The sequence below is a fragment of the Pithys albifrons genome, chromosome 22, assembly GCF_047495875.1.
Source record: "Pithys albifrons albifrons isolate INPA30051 chromosome 22, PitAlb_v1, whole genome shotgun sequence".
Taxonomy (NCBI): domain Eukaryota; kingdom Metazoa; phylum Chordata; class Aves; order Passeriformes; family Thamnophilidae; genus Pithys; species Pithys albifrons.
In genome coordinates, this window is record NC_092479.1 from 8,714,583 (window position 1) to 8,733,029 (window position 18,447).

General features: G+C 48.8%; 2 protein-coding genes across 5 annotated transcripts in view; one reads left to right on the plus strand and one right to left on the minus strand.

Moving 5' to 3' along the window:
* The window catches only part of MTOR (mechanistic target of rapamycin kinase), a 58,968-nt gene that overhangs the window by 30,933 nt on the left and 9,588 nt on the right, over positions 1-18,447 (minus strand). For 2 of the 3 annotated variants that reach the window (XM_071575443.1, XM_071575442.1), the window contains exons 15-29: positions 18,317-18,406; positions 18,139-18,231; positions 17,519-17,653; positions 17,075-17,204; positions 16,659-16,909; positions 15,773-15,814; positions 14,577-14,663; positions 13,850-14,017; positions 13,102-13,214; positions 12,534-12,696; positions 12,185-12,277; positions 11,342-11,488; positions 10,396-10,538; positions 9,616-9,778; positions 9,359-9,504 (exon numbers count right to left, since the gene is read on the minus strand). In XM_071575443.1, coding sequence (XP_071431544.1) covers positions 9,359-9,504; positions 9,616-9,778; positions 10,396-10,538; positions 11,342-11,488; positions 12,185-12,277; positions 12,534-12,696; positions 13,102-13,214; positions 13,850-14,017; positions 14,577-14,663; positions 15,773-15,814; positions 16,659-16,909; positions 17,075-17,204; positions 17,519-17,653; positions 18,139-18,231; positions 18,317-18,406 — 1,964 coding nt within the window. The remainder of the gene's footprint in view (positions 1-9,358; positions 9,505-9,615; positions 9,779-10,395; positions 10,539-11,341; positions 11,489-12,184; positions 12,278-12,533; positions 12,697-13,101; positions 13,215-13,849; positions 14,018-14,576; positions 14,664-15,772; positions 15,815-16,658; positions 16,910-17,074; positions 17,205-17,518; positions 17,654-18,138; positions 18,232-18,316; positions 18,407-18,447) is intronic. The other variant, XM_071575444.1, reaches the window with a different exon arrangement.
* Positions 1,662-8,573, plus strand: ANGPTL7 (angiopoietin like 7). Of its 2 annotated transcripts, none has more exons than XM_071575674.1 (5): positions 1,662-2,177; positions 4,111-4,214; positions 4,545-4,739; positions 5,484-5,682; positions 7,084-8,573. In XM_071575674.1, exons 1-5 carry the CDS (start codon positions 1,802-1,804, stop codon positions 7,251-7,253), a joined length of 1,044 nt encoding a protein of 347 aa, XP_071431775.1. In that variant the 5' UTR covers positions 1,662-1,801; the 3' UTR covers positions 7,254-8,573. The 2 variants fall into 2 exon arrangements, with proteins under 2 accessions (XP_071431775.1, XP_071431777.1); XM_071575676.1 differs by having other exon boundaries at positions 4,114-4,214.

Genomic DNA, 18,447 nt, shown 5'->3' on the forward strand with positions numbered 1-18,447 from the left:
CAGCTCAGGTGCCCAAGCCCTCAGGAGCCACCCCACACAGCTCCAGACACCCAGCCTGCCTGGCTGGGGACCACCCATTCCAACCTCCTCCAAAAGATCCCTCTTCCTTCTCTACGAAAACTGGGTTTATGGCACATCTGTATTCACATTCCAGCCCTGCAGTGTTTGATGCCTCCACCTCCCTAAGGCTTTGCACCCCTGTGGGTCTGTTCTGCAGAAAAACTACTCCCAGCTGTGCTGCAAAGCAGAGGCAGCAAGAAAGCCCCAAGCAACAAGTGCATCAGAGCTGAGGAGGGAGAGAAACTGCATCAAGGAGAAACTGGGCTCTCTGTTTCTCTAAAGCAGATGTCAGATCAACAATGCTTTGCCAATGGTTCCTAATCAAGCAGAAATCCTGCAGCCACTTTGGATCAGCAAAACACACCTAGATGGGACAGCTTGTGTCAGCTGGGTTTGTCCTGATGTCCTTTGTAAAGGGAGCAAGATGAGCTTTTGTTTCCTTGGACACCGAGGAGCTCTCCCAGCACTTACCCCAGGACCAGACACATGAACCATTTATACCTTCATTTTTCACCTTATTTCTGCCACTTATAACAAGAAAGTTGGCAGGAAGATGCACAAACCCACATGTTGGGCAAGGACAGAGCAGGTGGCAGGGGAGAAACACCTCAGGATGGAACAACCCTGCAGACCTTTGCAAAAGGCTGCACCAGTGCTGAAAGGGCTCTGCTTGAGGATCAACCTGCTTTAATCACCTTCTGAACTGGTGAAGATAGAAAAGAGGAGAGGAAGTTGCTATCCCAGCCAGCTGACACTTGCCCAGCACTCTGAGTGCCTAAAGATTTACTCTTTGTGTAACTGGGGACAGAGATTTTACTCTCAGAACCCTGTTAATAAACTGGTCTCCACAACCCTGCAGTCAGCTCACAGTGCCTGTAAAAAACCCACCTCTTGGCAATTCTAAGTCTGCTTTCACCATGAGTTAATGCCCTTTCTCTTGCCCACTATGATTAAACAGAGGCATGGGGTTTAACTGTATTTTGCAGATTTCTTTCCATCTTACCCTCAGATATCCCATCTCTAAAAAGCACAGCACTGAATTCCAGAAAATCAGTAGTGCAGAGACACCAGTGGACAGAGGGAGGATGATTAGATGCTTATCTGATTAATTTGCTGAAATACTGTCTAAATTAAGGAACCCTGCGAGCCCAGAATCACCCCCTGCAGCTTCTGGGGAATGTGTTAACAGGGTTGCAGCAGCCAGGGCCACCTCCTGGGGAATTACCTTCCCTGAACTTGTACAAACTCCCCCTGTTTGAACAGCCTTTTCACATTCTGGACCTCTAATGCTCTCATGCCACTGGAGTGCCAGAACTAGTCACCAAGAGGGCTCCACTCCAACAGGCAATAACTGCTGGAAATTCTCCTCATTTCCCAGCCCTCTCCCACACCCCTTCCAGACACAACCCAGAGAATTCTCTCCTGCTCTGCCCAACCTTTCTTGGCTGAAACCTGTTCCAATTTCACCCTGTAAACACCTGATACGAGCAGATGAACTGGGAGGGGCCAGCGAGCTCCTCACAGCTCCAGGGGGGTGGAGGTAAACAGAAAAATAGTATATAAGTTGCTTTGAGACAGACTTCCCAAGTGCACATCCGACAGGAGGGGGCTGAGAAGAGCCACTTCTCCAGGCTCCACCTTCAGATTCCCTGCACAGGAGGGCAGAGGGTGCCCGGCCGCGGCAGGAGCTCCGTGCCCACCCGGCTGCTCTCCCCGCGGGGCTGTGGGGCGGGTGGCAGCGATGCCAGCGCCGTGCCCGGCTCGGCTGGCGTGGCTCTGCCTGGTCACGGCGGCCCTGGCGGTGCCCCCGGCGCTGCCGCAGAGCCCGCCCCGGCGCAGAGCCCTGCTGAGCGCACAGCCCCGCGGGCCCGCCTGCTGCCAGCAGGTCGCCGAGCTGTGGCTGCAGGTGGCCAACCTGAGCAGGATGCTGCAGGAGCTCGGCCGGAAGCAGGAGGGCGACTGGGCCAGCGTGGCCACGCAGGTGCTGGAGCTGGAGGGCAGCGCCAGGCGGGTGGAGGAGCGGCTGCGGGACGCCGAGAGCAGGTTCTCCGAGATGAACAACCAGATCGACATCATGCAGCTGCAGGCGGCCCAGACCGTCACACACACCTCGGCGGGTAAGGGGGGACACCGAGCTCCCAGGGACACCGCTGGGACACGGCAGGGACAGTGCCACCTCCGGGGGCACGGCAGGGCACTGCCACTGGCATGGCAGGGACAGTGCCACCTCCGAGGGCACAGCAGGGCACTGCCACTGGCATGGCAGGGACAGTGCCACCTCCGAGGGCACAGCAGGGCACTGCCACTGGCATGGCAGGGACAGTGCCACCTCCGGGGGCACAGCAGGGCACTGCCACTGGCATGGCAGGGACAGTGCCACCTCCGAGGGCACAGCAGGGCACTGCCACCGGCAGGGCAGGGACAGTGCCACCTCCGAGGGCACGGCAGGGCACTGCCACTGGCATGGCAGGGACAGTGCCACCTCCGAGGGCATAGCAGGGCACTGCCACCGGCTCGGCAGGGACACTGCCACCAGCACAGCAGGGCACCACCACCGGCAGGGCTGGCACGGGGCACCCCAAGTGCTGCTGCTTCCCTGGGCAGGGGCCTGGAAAAAACAGTCTGGGTATGTCCATCTGTATTTGGGTGTCTGTGTCTGCCAGCAGGGAGGGGGGACTGAACAAGCCCTGCATTTGTACAGCTCAGAATTCGGTGTAATATTTAATTTTCTGAGCACTACAGCACCAATTCTAAAGGAGCAGGAGCTGGCTCTGCCAGGCAGTGATACCCTCTGAGTTCTCAGTGCTGACAGGGGATAAGAAGTTGTTAAAACAATTGGAAATGCCATCCAAGAATTACTAAGGATTTGTAACTCTACCTTTATGACTGTCTCTGAACCAGAGTAAAAAAAGGGTGCTACATTATTGAACAATAATTCTCAAAAACTCCAGGCTGTAGATAATGCAAGATACAAACTGTGATAGAAGCCTGGCCAGAGCACAGTTAAATTCTTCAAAATTGTCTTCCCTGAGGGAAGATTTCAGTGCACACAGTGATTGCACAGGCCTGGACTAAATGTGGAATGCAGGTGCATTTTCAGGTCAGCTACCTGTAAAGCCACTTCTGCAAGAAAGAGTCCTCTTTGCTGACTTTTCTCTTAAAATTAAATTCACTGCAAAGAGCTTAAAACTTCTTTTAAAAGACACTGTTTGTTGTCTGGGACAACTGGGTTTGCCAAAAGCCTTCATTCAGATTTTTCTTTGAACATTAAGGAAAAACTTCTAAATCCATTTACTTAATTCTTCTTACAAAACAGTTCCACTTGGTCAGTTTTGGCACATCACTGTTTACAGTAGGTCTTAAAAGAAGTTGCACCATAACAAATCTCTTTAGAGCTGGAGTAAAACTTCAGAAAAAAATACAGTAACACACAAGAGAAAGTGGCCCAGAAGGTATTTAAAACAGCTGTGTCTCACCTCCCCAGGTAAGAGACATTTAGTCTGTGCTAAACTGAAAACTGTCAGACAGGATAAAGCTTTGCTTGAGCTCCTTTATCCTCAGAAATGCTGCGTATTTCAGCATTTACCCCCAGAACAGCTGAGCATTTCAGCACCTCCCAGTCAGCTCCTGCTCCAGGAGCAAAGAGGTTTGCACAGAGGGACTGACTGAGCTAAAAGCACCTTCTCTGCCAGGGGCTCCAGGGCAGAACAAACCTGGCCAGGCACCCAAACAGGCACCTGGCAGAGGGTCAGCAAATATCCACCTTTACAGCTCCCAGCACAGAGACAGCAGCAACGTAAGAGAGAGCAGAGATGGCTCTTTGCACAGCAGAGGTTAAAAAAGAAAAAGAAAAATCACAAAGTCCCAGTGAAGCAGCACCTTTTCTCAATGCATACACTGCTCAGAACTAGACCATTCGAGAACATTACACTGTGGGAAGTCTTTGTCTCTTAATCACTCCTTGTATCACAATCTGAGCTTTACAGAAACCACTCTTAGAGCAGAGGAGCTCTTGCTGTTCAGATTCTCACTTTCTGGTTCTGATTCAAGTAGATGCTGTCTATGACTGCTCATCACTTTACCAGAGGAACTACCGAATTTCTGGTGTGTACAAGCTACCCCCTGATGAATTCTTGGGGATTCCAGATCTGGAGGTAAGGATGATAAGCACACAATGCTTATTACATGTCTTTTCAAGCATTATCTCGAATAGTTATCTGCAGGGACGGAAAGAGCATACACTGAGTGAGGATGCCCTGCACAGGCAATCAGCATCTCTGTGCAGGCCAATTTCAAGGGAGGAGAGAGTGAACATTTAAGAGGAAAAATAGAAAAATGGTTCCTTTAATAATTTTTTGCCAGGAGTTTTAAATAAACTAGAAATTTTTTCAGGTTGTGAAATCTGGAACAATGTCTTGTGCTAAGAGAGTCGAACCTTCCCTAAGTTCACTGACAAGCAACCACTGCCTTTTCCCCTGTTCCAGGTGTTCTGTGACATGGAGACAGATGGAGGTGGCTGGACTATCATCCAAAGACGCAAAGTTGGTCTGACATCCTTCAACAGGGACTGGAAGCAATACAAGGAAGGATTTGGCAATATCCGGGGAGACTTCTGGCTGGGCAATGAAAACATCTACCGCCTTTCCCGGCGCCCCACCGTCCTCAGGGTGGAGCTGGAGGTAACCCCTGAGCTCTGAATTTCAGCAGCAACAGGTTTCATGCACAAAGGGAGTCCCCAGTAGCAGATCCCATCTCCTGTCTCTACAGGAGGCCCAAAGAATTTGCATGCTTTAGTTACAGGAGGAGGAGGAGGTAGGATCAGCCTCAGGATTCACCCAAGGACTAGACAGATGTTCTCCACTGTGCAAAGTCAGTGGGACAACCTTCTGCCTGCACATGGATTGTGTCCTCAGAAACATGTGGGGATCTAGGAAATCCTGCAGAGATCAAAGTGCTGACTACCTCAGACTGAAAAATCCAAAAGGAGATGCTCCATCAAGTTGTCAGGCCTTTGAGAGTTTTCCTTTTGTAGCACCTCCTTCCAGCCTGGGGACAAACGAGTTTGCCCTCAAACAGTTTGTTCAGTCTACTAAAGGCTTGGGTTTGACTTAGACCAGTTTATAGCTGGTACAACAGCTGTGAGGGATGGGATGTGTATTAGCTGAAAGGTTTTTAGATATAAAAGAGAGGGAAAAGATTACTTGAGGCAGCAGTCAGAGACAAGGATGCTGAATCCAAGAGCTGCACAACATATTGTTCAGTACAAGGGCAGGTAAGATTTGGAAAGATCATGGTTTATTCTGGAAAGGTCCTTTGCCTTAACAGAGCAGTTCCTGTGTCTGAGACAGAAACAAACTATGGATGGTGGAGCCTTCCATAGCTGCTCTAACAGGACCAATTCCTTGTCCCCTGTTGTGTGGCAGGACTGGGAGGGCAACACTCGCTATGCCCAGTACCAGCAGTTCACCCTGAGCAACGAGCTCAACAGTTACCGCCTGTTGCTGGGGAACTACAGCGGCACCACGGGCAGGGACTCGCTGCGCTACCACAACAACACGGCCTTCAGCACAAAGGACAAGGACAACGACAAGTGCGTGGACGACTGCGCCCAGTTCCGCAAAGGTACGGCACAGACCCCCCTGCTGCTGCCCCAGGTACAGCACAGACCCCCCTGCTGCTGCCGTACCCAGACCCCCCTGCTGCTGCCCCAGGTACAGCACACACAGACTCCCCTGCTGCTGCCCCAGGTACAGCACACACACACCCCCCTGCTGCTGCCGTACCCAGACCCCCCTGCTGCTGCCCCAGGTACAGCACAGACCCCCCTGCTGCTGCCGTACCCAGACCCCCCTGCTACTGCCCCAGGTACGGCACAGACCCCCCTGCTGCTGCCCCAGGTACAGCACACACAGACCCCCCTGCTGCTGCCCCAGGTACAGCACACACAGACCCCCCTGCTGCTGCCCCAGGTACAGCACACACAGACCCCCCTGCTGCTGCCCCAGGTACAGCACAGACACACCCCCCTGCTGCTGCCGTACCCAGACCCCCCTGCTGCTGCCCCAGGTACAGCACAGACCCCCCTGCTGCTGCCGTACCCAGACCCCCCTGCTACTGCCCCAGGTACGGCACAGACCCCCCTGCTGCTGCCCCAGGTACAGCACACACAGACTCCCCTGCTGCTGCCCCAGGTACAGCACACACAGACCCCCCCTGCTGCTGCCCCAGGTACAGCACACACAGACCCCCCTGCTGCCGCCCCAGATACGGCACAGACAGACCCCCCTGCTGCTGCCGTACCCAGACCCCCCTGCTGCTGCCCCAGGTACAGCACAGACCCCCCTGCTGCCACCCCACGTACGGCACAGACAGACCCCCCTGCTGCTGCCCCACAGGTACAGCACAGACAGCCCCTGCTGCTGTCCCACAGCTGCCTGGCAGGGCACGCAGTCCACAGCACCCTAACTAGTGACACCAGGATGGCAAAGCAAGGGGGGCAGTTCTGGGACACACAGACGTGGCAAACAGAACAGAGTCAGACCCCTCAGGTGACCTGTTGTGTGCTCTCACCTGTACTTCCTGCACCCAGCCAGCCCAGGCAACAATCCAGGGATGCAGGGAGTTATTCCTGAATATTTATCAATATATTTATATTCGTTGAGTTTCTAAGCCCTAGTATTAGGGACCTGTAATTATTCCCTTGTATTACTATTCCACATTCACCTCCAGGTTCAATCCTACCCTATTACAAGCTTCTAACGAGGTTACTCTCTTCATTCAACTTACTGAGTTCCATCACAGATAATTACCTTCACTGCATCTTGCCCTTTATTTCCCCACTGTGTCCCACACAACGTGCAAACAAAAGCTTTAAAAGCATTTCCTCTCTGGCCGGGGCTGCAGGGATGAAGTGCTGCATTCTGCTCCCTCCCCTCCGGAAAGCGCAGTAACTGTTCCTTTAACACAAACCTCCCTGTTGAACTGACTGGCTCACCACAGCCTGTTAACCTGTCTCCTGCCAAGGTGGCTACTGGTACAACTGCTGCACAGACTCCAACCTGAACGGGGTTTACTACCGCAAGGGCGAGCACACGCGGCACATGGACGGCATCACCTGGTACGGCTGGCACGGCTCCACCTACTCCCTGCGCAGGGTCGAGATGAAGATCCGGCCCGAGGACTTCAAACCATAGAGGGGGCAGAGCTGCACTGCACAGCCCCAGGATGCCACTGCACAGAGGTGGGCAATGGGCAGCCAAAGAATCGTGCGTTTCATCCACCTGCTCCGTGTGCCAGCCGCGCCCTGGGCACGCACACACCCAGCGCCAGCAGGGCCAGGGGCACCAGGCTCACACCTGTCTCCTCCTCTGCAGGCTCTTTCCAAAGGGAAAATACTGTGTTAGGATAGGTTAGAACTGAATGCACTCATAGCACCTCCAGAAGCCCCGGGTGTGTTTGCACCAGCAGTGTGACCAGTGGGTTGCTTTAGTGTCATTAACCACATAGGCAGGGACCAAAAAGCAAAAGCCTCTTTGCTGCCTTTCCTTCAGTGTCTGGAGCCAGAGGGACTCAAACCACAACAATTCCACACCAGAGGAACCACTCAGAGGTGTCCCTGAGACACCTTTCTTTTGTGTATGGTAAGTGGCTTATTTTCCCACAGAGGAAAAAACAAAGCTCAAAAATATTGGATCAGTTTGCATTGTCCAGGTTCTCTCCTGAAGTTTTACTGCCACCTCCTGCTGCAGCCTCAAATAATCCCCACAGAGGCTGCCCCAGCAACCCTGGAGCAGGATTTGCCCCTGGTGCTCTCTGGTCTTTATTCCTATCCACACAGATCAACTAAATGCTGATAAACTAGAAAGCAACTTTCTGGGCTGCCACCAAACCCCATTCAGGGTAGAACACAAACGGGCTGTGTGTCAGCAAGGCTAAGAGGGAACAGCAGGTGAGCCAAAAATGTCCAGGGCCAGCCAAAAAAAACCCACTTAAACCCACTGTATCCCTGAGCAAAACACTAGGACACAGCAGAGAATGTCTAAGTGCCAAAGGTTATTCTAACAAAAGGGAATGTTTGCCAGCACACCACAGTGAGGAATTACCAAAATCTGTTCTGAAAACTCCCCCAGCTCAAGTTACCTTGAGATGGTATGTCAGAAATCAGTCTGTTCCTCCCTTACATAACAGCATTAAAAATAAAAGCTGAAAAAGAACAAGACTCCTCCTGTAGCCCCACCGTTGTTTGAGTATGTTGGCAAAGATAGTTAGCATTAATATATCTATTTTTATTCACCTTAAAGAGAGTTTGAATCTAAGTTGTTCAGTCTTGTGTGAAACAGGAGAGAAAGGTCTTGGGAATTGCCTTACATACCTTCAACTATTCATACTGCAAATTTCAACTGTGTGGAACTATAGTTGGAACTACTTTAACTGTGGTCTTTAAAATGGACTTTTAAAGGTTTCTAAAACTTTTTCATTTCAATAAATTGTCTTTCATTTTTAATCCTGCATTACATCAGTTCTTTGCTCCTTGACTTGCTTTTCAATACACAAAGAAACAGCTGAGACCAAGAAAGGGAATACACTGAATTCTGCATTTTTCTCACTAGAACCAGACAGGACAAAGGATGAAAGAATAAAGAGAAGAAAAAATGGGGAAACACAATTCCAAGGAAATAGGAGGGCTGAAAAATGCACTGCACAAAGACAAAGCTGTTTTTGCTCAGCCAGAATCAGTTTGTCTCAGAGTTAACATCTCTGTGACATGGAATGAAGATTCACATTTTAAAACACGCAGTTTAGTACCAAATCCTGTGCAGGTATTTCAGGCCAACATCTTTGTTGTGGACAAAGCTCAGGAAACAATATATTATCTTGCTACAATGTCTTCTATTAGACATATGAACAATGAGGCCTATCTAAACTAAATGAGCAGAATTTGGTGAGAAATTTTAATTAAGAACTTCAACTTTTCTGACTTACATGTAGGAGTGAAAATCTGTCTCATTTAACCTGCAGTCAGTTCATTACCTTCCATATTGAGTTTGAAGGGTGACAGGGGGAAATCAGAACCTTTTTCCTGCATTTCTTCCTTCAAAACTCCCCAGGGCTTGTCACAATTTTAACCACCCAGCAGAAGGGCAGAACTCTGCAGTTACAAGTGCACATCTGCAAGCTCCTCAGTAATTCCACAAAGCAGCCTTGGGACAGTGAACTCCCAAGAACTGCCCAGAGTAATCCTGCCTATCCTCAGTGTGTGCTGCTGCCAGAGCAGGAGCCTCAGGGGTTGTGGTCCTACCTGATCAGAGACTCCAGAATGGCCGGGGTGGGACCCTTCTGAAACTCCAGCTCCTTGTAGTGAAGGGCCTTGGCATAAGCCCTGCATTTGGCAGCTCTCTCGCCCAGGAGGACAATGCCATTGTCATCCCTCAGAGGCAGCGGGCCCTGCGGAGGAGCACACACCCCCCAGGGCAGGGTGAGGGTCACACAGAGGGCAGAACCCCCAGCCCTGCCCACAGAGCCAGCAGGGGCCAAGGGCTGCCCCAGCACCTCTACCTTGTCACTGTGCTCCATGAACTCCGCCAGGTTGAGCAGTGTCTGAGTGACCTCTGCAATGTCCTGAGAGGTCAGGGCCAGCTCGATGCTGCGGATCAGCTCGTCCTGCTGGTCCTCGTTCAGCTCCGACCAGCAGGACACAAAGGCAGCATTGAAGAGGTCTCTGAGGAGGAACACAGAGGGGAGTGAGAGGTGGGGGGTCACTGCTCATGAGAAAAAGGCTGTTTGACAGTGGATTTGCCTTCTTATTCAGAGAAGGAGCTACAAAATGCACTTATATGTCTACCTGCAATAACCAGTGATTAGTTTTTGTAAAGCAAACTTCTCTGAAACCTTCATTTAAAAACATAAAACAGGCTGGTACCCTGCAATAACAGAAATGCTCTCCTATCCCATGCTGTCAGACTCAAATTTCTCCAGACATACAGGCTGCAAAAAAAGCACTGCAGCTTATTCCACTCAGAGGCATTTTTATTCCACCACAGCAGATCCCCAAACTATTTCATACTCTGCTGTTTTTCCAGCTACACTTAAGTGCCTTATGCTATTTCTAGACTAATAAGCAGAATTCCAGTGACAGCTTTTGAGCACATTGTGGAGCAACTTTCCAGCTGGAAAGGGTGGAAATGAAATCAAGTTGCCAGCTCTTTGGTATGTCCCAGAGCAGGAACTCTCTCTTGTTTATAAAACCTAAGAGCTTCTAAATAACTCTTTTATCCTTAGAATATCTGGCTTGCATCTGCCATCTCCAGTGAAATGGCAAAAGCAGCAATACTGTACCGAGCCATGGGGTTATAGGCCTGAGCCAGGGCCCAGCACGAGCGCAGGGACGGCGAGGAGGAATCTTTCAGCAGCTCCAAACTCAGTCTCCTCAACCACTCCAGCCAGTCATCTTTGGAAACTCTTCTTGCTGCTCCCCAGGCCTGAGCACAAAGGAAGACAATTCATCTACCAAACAAAGCACAATCCAGGAGCAGAACACAAATCCATCAGCAGGCTGCACTACTTCTTTAGAGCTCCAAAGCAGACACTGAGAATGCCTTTTCAGTTCCCTGAAACCCATCACCTTTGCACCAGATAATCCCCAGTACTTCAGTCTCATTTCTGAGAATCTTCTCTAACTGTATTCCTGTCATGACATGGCAAGTATTTAACATGAATAATCCTTGCTCCACAAAAATACATAAAGAGCTGAAGCCACTGTTGAAGGATCAGCTTAAAAATACTTAATGGCTTTAGAATCACATTTTTAAGTCCAGCACTTTCAAACCAATCCATCCCACAGCTGAACTGAGTGCTACACTTATTCACTGTTCAGCCCAGCCAGGGCTTAGCTATTGAGTTCTGGCTTCAATACAGGACTAAGATATAAGAGAAGAAAAAATAAGAACAAAGGCAGAGGTTGTGAAATAGATGTCTCTGGTAATGAGAGATATTCACTGGGGTCTAGAAAGTTTTGTTCATACTCCACATAACAAGCAAGTGCCAAGATTACTTCACAGCCATTAACAGTCTGCCAGTTCAGGTGCTCCTGTCTTTAAAGTTGCTCAGCACCTTCTGATTTTAAAGAGTCTCAGGCACTGCTTTGACCTCAGTTTTGTACAGAACTGGCAATGAAAAGCAATGTAACCAAAAGCAGTCCAGATGCCCTGGGCAAACCCCTCCAGGGTGGCACATCAGCTCCTCCCTCAGCAGCAAACTCATGCCCTGAGGGCTCCACTCTTACCTTCTGCAGGTTGATGGTGCTCACATGTAGTTTCTTCATGGGACCTGTTTCCACAGGGCCACTGGCCAGAGTTTCTCCCTGGTTGCTTCTCAGCATTCGATGCTGATAAATCAGGGGATCCTCCTCTTCATCAGCAAGAGTGTAGCCCTGCAATAAATGGCTTACACTGAGGATCACACCCTCACACACCAAAGCAATTAATTACAAAACAGACAACAAAGTCACTTACAGAAAAATCTTACAGACAAATTTGTGAAGCAAACAACCATGTTTCATTAAAATCACACTTTATAATCAGAGAACTCCAAAGATACCCCTTTGCTATTCAAGGTGACTGTTAAGAACTCTTATCTCCTAGGAAAAAAAGCCAAAATAATACACCTTAAAACAAGCACTCTTGCCTATCTGACTTCTCAGTAAGCAGAGAACAGCAAAGTGCTGCTTGTTGCACACTAATTAAACTGCAAACCACTTACTGAGTTTTTGAAATGTAGGACATCCCACAGAAAACACTGTGATAACAAGGTCTGCTTAAGCCCTGTAACTGTGGGAAAAGGGGTTAAACTCACATTTATGAACTACTGAGAAAAAAACCAGTAATGACACTGGCTGCAAGTCTAAGTTCTTACCTAGAATTTGCTGTGATTTTTCTACAGGAAATATTTAATACCAGTTGACAATAATTTTCCCAATGTAACTTCAAAGTCTCCTTAAAGAGCTGTACTCAACAGTTACAGCAACAACCACTCCTCAAAGCATGAGTGACACAAAGAGAAGGTTCCAGCTACATCTGTTTCCACAGTGCCCTTCTGCAAAGGGCTGTGTGTGCACCTGAGAGCTCACCTTGACAATTCTGCAGATGAGAACATCGTAGCGCTGATGGTTAATCCTGTGTCGCACCAGGACTTTGTTCACCATCGGGATAAAGATCTGGTACTGTACAAGGGAATGCACCATAAGCTTGTTACTCACTGGCCTCAAGAGCAGCATAATTCCACCTCTGTTTCACTGACAAGAAACCAATTCTGACAGATTGATTTCAGCAACTCCTGATTCCAGAAACAACTAAGAGAAGAAAAATCAGTTTTCTTTAAAACCCGTGAGTACAGCACAAAAAAAATTCAACTTTAAAGCCTTGATCTATGGGGCAGTCCCTCCTTCTGTGAGCTCTCAAGCCAAAGGACAATCTCACCTTCTTTCCCAGCTGGAACACCAGGGAGGAGAGGGTGTCCATGGCAGTTGTTCTCAGCTCAGGGCTCTGGTCCAGCGTTCGCACGATGGGGTGGATGATCCGCGAGGCATAATCGGTGAAATCCAGAGACTCTGTCAGGCGGTCCACTGTTTCCAGAGCAGCTCTAGAGTCAGGGAAAGGGAGGGGAGAGCTTATCTCTCAGGGTGTAAGAAAGCAGAAACAAGATGTAAAAATCCCCAAGTGCTCAGTCCTCCCAGGATTAATAGCAACAGGAAAAACAGGCCACCAGAATTCTGCCAATGCAGCTCGGCCTTGCAGGACAGCCTGCAAGCTGCAGGGACTGACACACTGTCAGGTGAGAACCAGGAAAAAAGCCCAAACAAACCAAGCAGAAGAGCTACCAACAGTGCTGGATGTCCAGCCAAAGACAACCTTACAAACTGATTTAAGACAGAGAAAAGCTGTGGAAGAAGCTCAGTGGTATTTCATTCCACAGGTGGCTGTGGCAGCCACTGCAGAACTGGGATACCACAGGTAAAACAGAGACTGCAAAGCCCCCAGCACTTACTTGCGAGCCACCAGGGGCACATCTGGGGCATCAAACAGCTTCACAATGGGAGGTAGCAGCAAATGAAGGTAGTCATCCAGGTTGGCTCCAAAGAGCTGGATGGCATTCAACAGCTGGAGGGAAAACTCAAAACGTTAAGGGGTTGGAATGGACCTTAAAGACCATCTAGCCCCAAGTCCCCCCTCTTTCAATTTGTACCCATTATCCCTGGTCCCATCACTACAGTTCCTGATGAAAAGTCCCTCTCTGACTTCCCTGGAGGCCCCTTAAGATACAGGAAGACTCTGAGGTCTCCACACAACCCTCTCTTCTCCAGGCTGAGCAGTTCCAACTCTCTCAGTTTGTCTTCCAGAGGAGGTGCTCAGGTCCCATTATGAACTGTATGGCCCCTCTGGACTTGCTCCAACAGTTTCATGCCCTGTTTATGTTGGGGACACCAGAACTGTAAGAGTGCTCCAGGTGGGGTCCCACACAACTAGAGGAAGAGAATCACCTCCTTTGACTCAAATGCCCCAACATGACTCAGAATCATGGACAAGATCCATTTTAAATAACTGAGTATCCAGTGAAAAGCTGCTTCAACCCTGAACTTACGAGCACTGTGTGCATCACTGCACACCAAGCCACTGCTGAAACCACTGTCCCATTGGCTTGAAACACACAGGTGAGGAGCCCTGCAGAGCATGTTGGGCATGTCCCCAGCCTGGGGCAGGACCCAACCCTGGCAGCAGGAGCAGCCCCTGCTCACCTTGACAGAGACGATGCGGCCCTGGCTGTTGTCGTGCATGAAGACCCGCAGCATGTGAGGAATGAGCTGAGGCAGGTAGAGCTTGAATTCTCCCCCCAGAGCCACCACAATTTGCTCAATAAGGAGGATAATCGTGCTCTGTATGGAGTTGTTCATGACCCAGAAGTCCTACAGAAGGAAGACAAAAAGGGGGAAAAAATTCAGCAGCTCTTCAGCTGAGCTGTGGCACTTACCAGAAAAGCAAACTGTAGGAGGGTCTCCAGATAATTCAGGACTGCTAAGAAGGGCTACACTGTTTGTTCTTCAAACACTCTTCACCTTCACTATCCTTAGTGCTGTCAAAAACAACCTCTAGACAACTGATTTTTTCCTAGTCCTTCTAAGCCTTTGCAAACAGTAAGTGAAAATGGAGTGAAATGACACCTGTTTATGAACTCCAGACACCTCTTGATAAAACTGTGTCTGGAAGTAGTAAGTGCACAAAATCCAAGCACTGAAAAAAGGCTCAGTCACCAGCAGAACCTGGAGCTGGCTCTTATTGCAGGTACTAGTGATAATGGATATTATTATTTCAAGTAACATGTTATTTCAAAATACAATTATGACTTCAAATACATGCAATTCTGCACTTCACACGAGATTATGAAGTAGCTGATACATTAAATAATGACAAAAACACTGTCCACCTTTTCTGACAGTAAAATACTGACTTAAAGCTTGTACTCACTCTCATCAGGGTGACAATTTCATCCATATAGGGCCGGATGTGACTTCTGACAAAGGACACCAACATTCCGAGCTGCTGGAACAGGAACTGCAGAAGAAACATGGAATGCTCAGTGTGGCTTATTCAAATACCAAAGCCAGGCTGGGTAAATGGTGTTTCACAGGACACTGCAAGCTCATTTACCAAACAAACAGCATGCACAGCCCTTAATGCTCAAAATCTGGGGCTCAATTCTTGGCAGCTTCTGCTCAGCACTTTGGGTTTGGTGGTTTTTTTGTGTGTTTTGGTTTATTTGGTGGGTTGGGGGGTTTTGTTGGGGTTTTGTTTGTTTGTTTGTCTGTTTTGGAGGGGAGTGGGGAAGAGAAGTGGTTTGGGGTTTATTGGTTGGGTTCCCCCAACTTGCATCCAAACTTCAGTGAGCTCAAAGCCTCAGACAGCCAAGCACACACAGGAGTTTATCATGTGCCAGCAAATGGAAATGGGCAGTGCCAGCACAGACCTGCAAGCACAAACAGCTACAGAGATTTGTAATTTAGGTTTGAAGGATGTTCCCAAAAATTTAGCCCTCAGTCTTTTGCCACTGCCTGCAAACCAAACTGGCACACATTTTAAGACACTCCTTCTGTACTCTCTCCCATCCCCACCAAGATAAATTGGTGAAAAGTTACTGGGGAACACAGTTAGGTCCTTGCCAGAAATGCCACATTTTCTTAAAGAAGGTTGATTGCACCATCCATTCTTCACCACTAAGCAGAATTTTGACTGAGACAATTTTTCTCAGATACACCATGACAGTTTTGCAATTTCTTTTGCCTCAATACAATCTTAAATACTCCATCATGACAGTGAATTTACTCTTTAAATTGGTAGGAAATCATGTAGGTTAAATTGTTTTCATGTATATAGCCTTTGTTCCTCCAGGAAAATGTAAGTTATCATATATTGAATTCCATTTCTCCATGCAGTTTTTAAAGACTACAGTGACAAAATACAAAGTGGAGCTCAGAAAAAGAGATAACATTTTTGTGAGAACTAAGTAAGAAATCACATCAGCTTCTTTAGTGGAGCAATACACCTACATGTACCAAAAATGAACCCTGAGCTCCTGTACTGTGCCTTCTTTTGGTGTAGTGAGAGGACACAACATACAGGACAAGGACCTGCCTCCTGAAGGCTTTAGTGTCACGTGTACCCACCTCAGCTCTTCTCCCCAGTACACTTTCACCATCTTCTTTTACCTGAAAATTTTTAAACAGAGTGTGCACAACTGCATAGCTTTGAAGCAAGTTAGCTCAGTCAGGTGTGGGAGCTCAGCCAACCCAGGCCTGTGTGAGATGTTTTCCTTCCAACCTGAGCAGTTCAGTCTGGGAGAAAACAGCAGCTCTGTGGCAGGGCTGGGACTCTGCCAAGGCCCCATCCCAGGGAGAACACAGCAGCAGTGAGCACAGACTGCCCTTCCCACCCCAGAGATGTCAGCTGCCTGAGGAAAAGCCCTGGCAAACAGCAGCCATCTCTGGGTGGGTGAACCCTCAGCCCATTATCACCTTCACACAATCCTCATTTCCTTCTAAACCTGTCACTGAAGTGGGAAGGAAGAGAAGGCACTGCTGTGGAATCACCACCCACATTGCTCTCAGTGTTAGCAGACTGTACCAAACTGAATTTTCCTTCTCAGAGATGAGCCAAAGTACATGGTTGCACCAGAAATTTGAAGCATCTACTTCTGTTATTTAATAATACTGTTTGCAACAGCACATTAACACAGAGATCACTGAAAGCTCTGGAAGCTGCACAGGCTGTTTTCCTGAGCGAGACCAGCTTGATGAAAACACAGAAGCAAATACTGTCCTAGAGATTATGCTCAGAAGCAGCTGTTTCAGTGAGAAGCAGAATTGTTTCCATTGGTTATCCTACTAAACACTCTCAGGAGGGAAAAGCAAAGCTGGACCTCACTTCTGCAGCATGCTTGGCAGCAACACACAGCACAGCAAGGCCCAAAGCCAGGCACATTCTCTTGAAAGAAATGGGTTCTCAGCTCTGGGCAGGGGAACAGGAGGCAGGAGCAGCCCCTGGAACACTCACCTCTCGGATGGCACCATCACAAACCCGAATTACATTAAGGAACGTTGGCATGACCTGGGGCAGGAACTGCACACACTTCAGTCCAAGGGATTTGAAGATAAAGGTGATGGCCTGAACCACCATGGTGTGGTGTTGGGACAGGGACTGGTCTCGGAAAATTCTCATCAGGGCCACCATAGAGACAGCTGGATAGAACTCATCCAGAGGGAGGTTGCCCATGTTCACCAACATCTCACTGGTGCTGTAGTCCGCTAGGAGAGAGAAGGCAGTGTCACAGCTGGGCACTGAATGGTCTCGGGCAGGGGTTCAGGAGCAAGAATGTGTTAAGGAGAGAAGACACACAGCCAACAACAAAACAGTCAAGATCTGTTTGTAGATCCTAAAGCTATTTATTTGAAAGAAACTCAGGTGCTCACAAGAATCCTGGCTGGATTTGGACTCGGAGAGGCTGACGGCTGAAGCGTCCCGTGACTGGTCGATCATGCCAATGTTCACCTTGTGTTTGTAGGGGTCCAGAGCCCCCAGCAGCCCCAGCACACGGATGGCCTGAAAGGACAGACATGGATGGGAAATTCAACAGAACTTCATCACACATGAACCCCCATGTTAGAAGGTCCCGAGCATTTAAGAGAGAAGATCTGGAAATAACTTGACTGACTGGAAAAAACACTTCCCATTCAGCTGCTGGAGCCATTTCTCTGACTGAACACTTTCCCCCTCTTAATTCTGCTCATTGTATTCTGATCAGCCACAACAATGACCTCTCCCTCCCCACCCCAGCTCTGTGCAGACACGTTTCTTGCACAGCTGTCCCTGACAGGATGTTTCTAAGTGGCTGTGTGACAGCCCCACTGTCACACCTCTCTGCGGGTGCCCTGGTTCTGCTCCGTCTTCAGGAAGTTCAGAAGCACCTCCAGCAAAGTTGGGTACTTCCTGTATGGCTCCACCACATAACCAGTGCTGGCCACAAGCTGTCCCAGTGTCCAGAGAGCCACCTGCAAAGACCAAGCCCAGAGAAGATTTGTTTTGACCAGGGAATTTATTACATCTTCTGATCCATCAATCATTCAACTTCTGTAAAGGTTCTTGGAGCATTTTAGGACCACAGTGAAAACCACAGTCCATGGACTGAGAAACTCTACAGAGCATGTTTCAGTAAGCAATAAATAGTAAAGAAAGTGATAATAAAAAATTATCTGACAGCCACAACCACCTTCACTCAGGTACAATTCAAATAAGCATTCAATTCAGTGAGTCCAAGTCCTCCAAAAAACAACTTTTTTCTTCTTCTTCTTTTTCCTTTAACAGCTCTGTACTGTGTCACAACACACAGGCACTGCACTCCCTCACCTGTGTGCCATGAGTGTGACTCCACTGGAGACCTGAGTGATTTACAGGTTCCTTTTAGCAGCTATGACAGGACATGTGGCTGTTTTGTTACAGCTCTGGTGGCAGCAGCTGACAAGTTTAGTGCACTTACTTGTCTTTTAGCCAGCAGGGAGGAGTCCTGTAGCATGTCCATAATTATAATGAAGAGCTCATCCACCCACTTTCTCATCTCCAGCCCACTGACCTATGGAAAGACACAAATCAGTCCTTCATCCAGCACTGCTAAAATCTGACCATGCATGGCAAAGAGGTACCTGCAGCATCCCCACCTGTGCAAGCTCCCCTATGGTAGCCAGGACATTGTTAATCACCCCTGGATTTGGGTCTGGATCAGGGTCTTTCAGCTTCACAATCAGTGCCTGGTGGGTGACAAGAGGAACAAATTAGAATGTGTTTAGAA